This window comes from Eimeria tenella, genomic scaffold (genome assembly GCF_000499545.2).
Source record: "Eimeria tenella Houghton genomic scaffold, Eth_scaff1557, whole genome shotgun sequence".
Taxonomy (NCBI): Eukaryota; Apicomplexa; class Conoidasida; order Eucoccidiorida; family Eimeriidae; genus Eimeria; species Eimeria tenella.
This window is the reverse complement of record NW_013544023.1, coordinates 1-2,095: the sequence shown is the minus strand read 5'-3', so window position 1 is coordinate 2,095 and position 2,095 is coordinate 1. Positions and strand designations below refer to the sequence as shown.

The 2,095-nt window shown below is 61.4% G+C and overlaps 1 protein-coding gene across 1 annotated transcript; it reads left to right on the top strand.

Moving 5' to 3' along the window:
• Positions 1-825: 825 nt before the first annotated feature.
• Positions 826-2,057, top strand: ETH_00007665 (uncharacterized protein; the record flags this gene model as incomplete). The annotated part of the gene is made up of 1 exon (XM_013379188.1): positions 826-2,057. A coding segment is annotated over one exon (1,232 nt), but the record flags the coding sequence as incomplete, so codon positions are not given.
• Positions 2,058-2,095: the final 38 nt, after the last annotated feature.

The following is a 2,095-nucleotide window of genomic DNA, read 5'->3' as shown; positions in this document are numbered from 1 at the left end:
CTGCGGCTGTTTTGCTGCGCAGCAAAAGCGCTGCTGCTGCTGCAGTCCCCTCGTGCTGCAGTGTACATACACCGCGTGCTCACGCAGCCAAGCGAAGCAGCAGCTTCTTGCCTCGACGGATCAGCTGCAGACCAAACATCCTCAGCAGCAGCAGCTGCTGCTGCTGCTGCTGCAGCAGCGGGGACTGCGCAGGAAGAACAGCAGAGGCTGCTGCCGTCGCTAGAAAGTGCTGCTGCTGCACTTGCTGCTGCTGTGCCCGACATGGCGCTGCAGCTGCTGCAGCTGGACGCAGCAGAAGCTTTGGCGCTGCTGTGTCTGCGGCTGAATGCAGCAAAGCCGTGGCTCGCGCAGCCAGTGGTCTCCTCGATTTGCTGCTGCAGCGGCAGCTGCAGCAGCAGCAGCAGCAGCAACAGCAGCTGCTGCTGCAGCTGCAGCGTCTGCGGGCAAAGCAGCAGCAGGGGGTCCCTTTTATTTGCTGCTGATGCTGTGGTGCCCCCGCTAGTTTGCTGCGCCCCGCTGCTGCACTTGTATTTAAAAGCTGCCTACAGCGCCAGTCCTGCTGCTGTTGAGGCCTTCTCGCTGCTGCAGGTGTGCCTGCTGCAGCTTCTGCTGCTGCTGCTGCTGTTGCTGCTGCTGCTGTGGTTACCTGTACCTTGCTGCAGCTTCGCTAGCTTCCTCTTACCTGGATTTCTGCTGGGTGCTGTTGCTGCTGCTGCTGCTGCTGCTGCTGCGGTCACTACTAGTGCTGTGTTCGTTTACCGCGTTGAGTTTCTGCTGCTGTGGCTATTGCTGCTGCGCTGCTCCTGCGGTTTGCTGCTGCTGCAGATCAAACTCTACCTCATGCTGGAGCCTCTTTTGCTGCTGGACTTTCTTCGTGCTGCAGACGGCAGCTACGACTACGACCAAGCCTACGCGCTGCTGCTCCAGGAGCGGCAGCAGCAGCAGCAGAAGCAGCAGAAGCAGCAGCAGCAGCCGAAACAGGACAGTTCTGCTGCTCCATCTTGCGATGGTCCAGCACAGGCGACAGTAGATGCGGCGCCCGCAGCAGCAGCAGCAGCAGCAGCAGTTCCTGCTGCTGCTGCTGCACCATCGGGGGCAGAAGCAAACGCCGAACCAGCAGCAGCAGCAGACAAGACATCAGTAGCCGAAACCGGAGCAGTAGCCGGAGCAGCAGCAGCAGCAGCAACAGCTGAGGAAGCAGCAGCAACAGAAGCAGACGCAGCCGGTGAGAAGCCGGCAACAGCAGAAGCAGCAGCAGCAGACGAGCCAGAAAAAGTGACCGAAGCATCAGCAGCAGCAGCCGTGGTAGCAGCAGCGTGCGAAGCAGCAGCAGCTTCAGGCGACTCAACAGCAGCAGGCGAAGCAGCATCGACAGGAGCAGCAGCAGCAGACGCCGCAGCAGCAGACGCAGCAGCAGCAGACGCAACAGCAGCGGACGCAGCAGCAGCAGACGCCGCAGCGGCAGACGCAGCAGCAGCGGACGCAGCAGCAGCAGGCGCTCCCGAAGACATGCTGCAGAGTTTGCGAACATGCTTCTCTTCATTGAAGCCTGAAGTCCCTCGTGCTGCTGCTTTCCTGCTGCAGCGGCTGGGCAGAGTAGAAGAAGCTGTGCTGCTGCTGCTGCTGCGCTGCAGCGACGTGGAAGCAGCAGTACAGGTGGCAGAGGAGGCGCAGGCAGCAGCAGCAGCAGCAGCAGCAGCACGCCCCCTTCAGCAGCAACTGGCTCTGCAGCCACACGAGAGCTGGGACCAGGAGCTACAACAGCAGCAGCAGCAGCAGCAGCAGCAGCAAATTGAGGACCCCAGCGGGGGCTTGTGGACTCTTATTGTGGCTGTCTGCAGCAAACGCAGCTGCCTTCTTGTTGATTTGCTGCAGGCCCTAGACAAGGCCCCTTTGCTGCAGCAGCGCGGCGGCGGAAGCTTTGCTGCAAATCTAGCAGCAGCAGCAACAGCACCAGCAGGTGACAAGCCGTCAGCTTTCCGTGTGCGAAGCAGCAGCAGCGGCAGCAGCACCAGCAGCAGCAGCGGCAGCACCAGCAGCGGCAGAGGGCTCACAAGGTGGTACTTGCTCCCGTGTCCCCTTGGGCAGCAGCTTC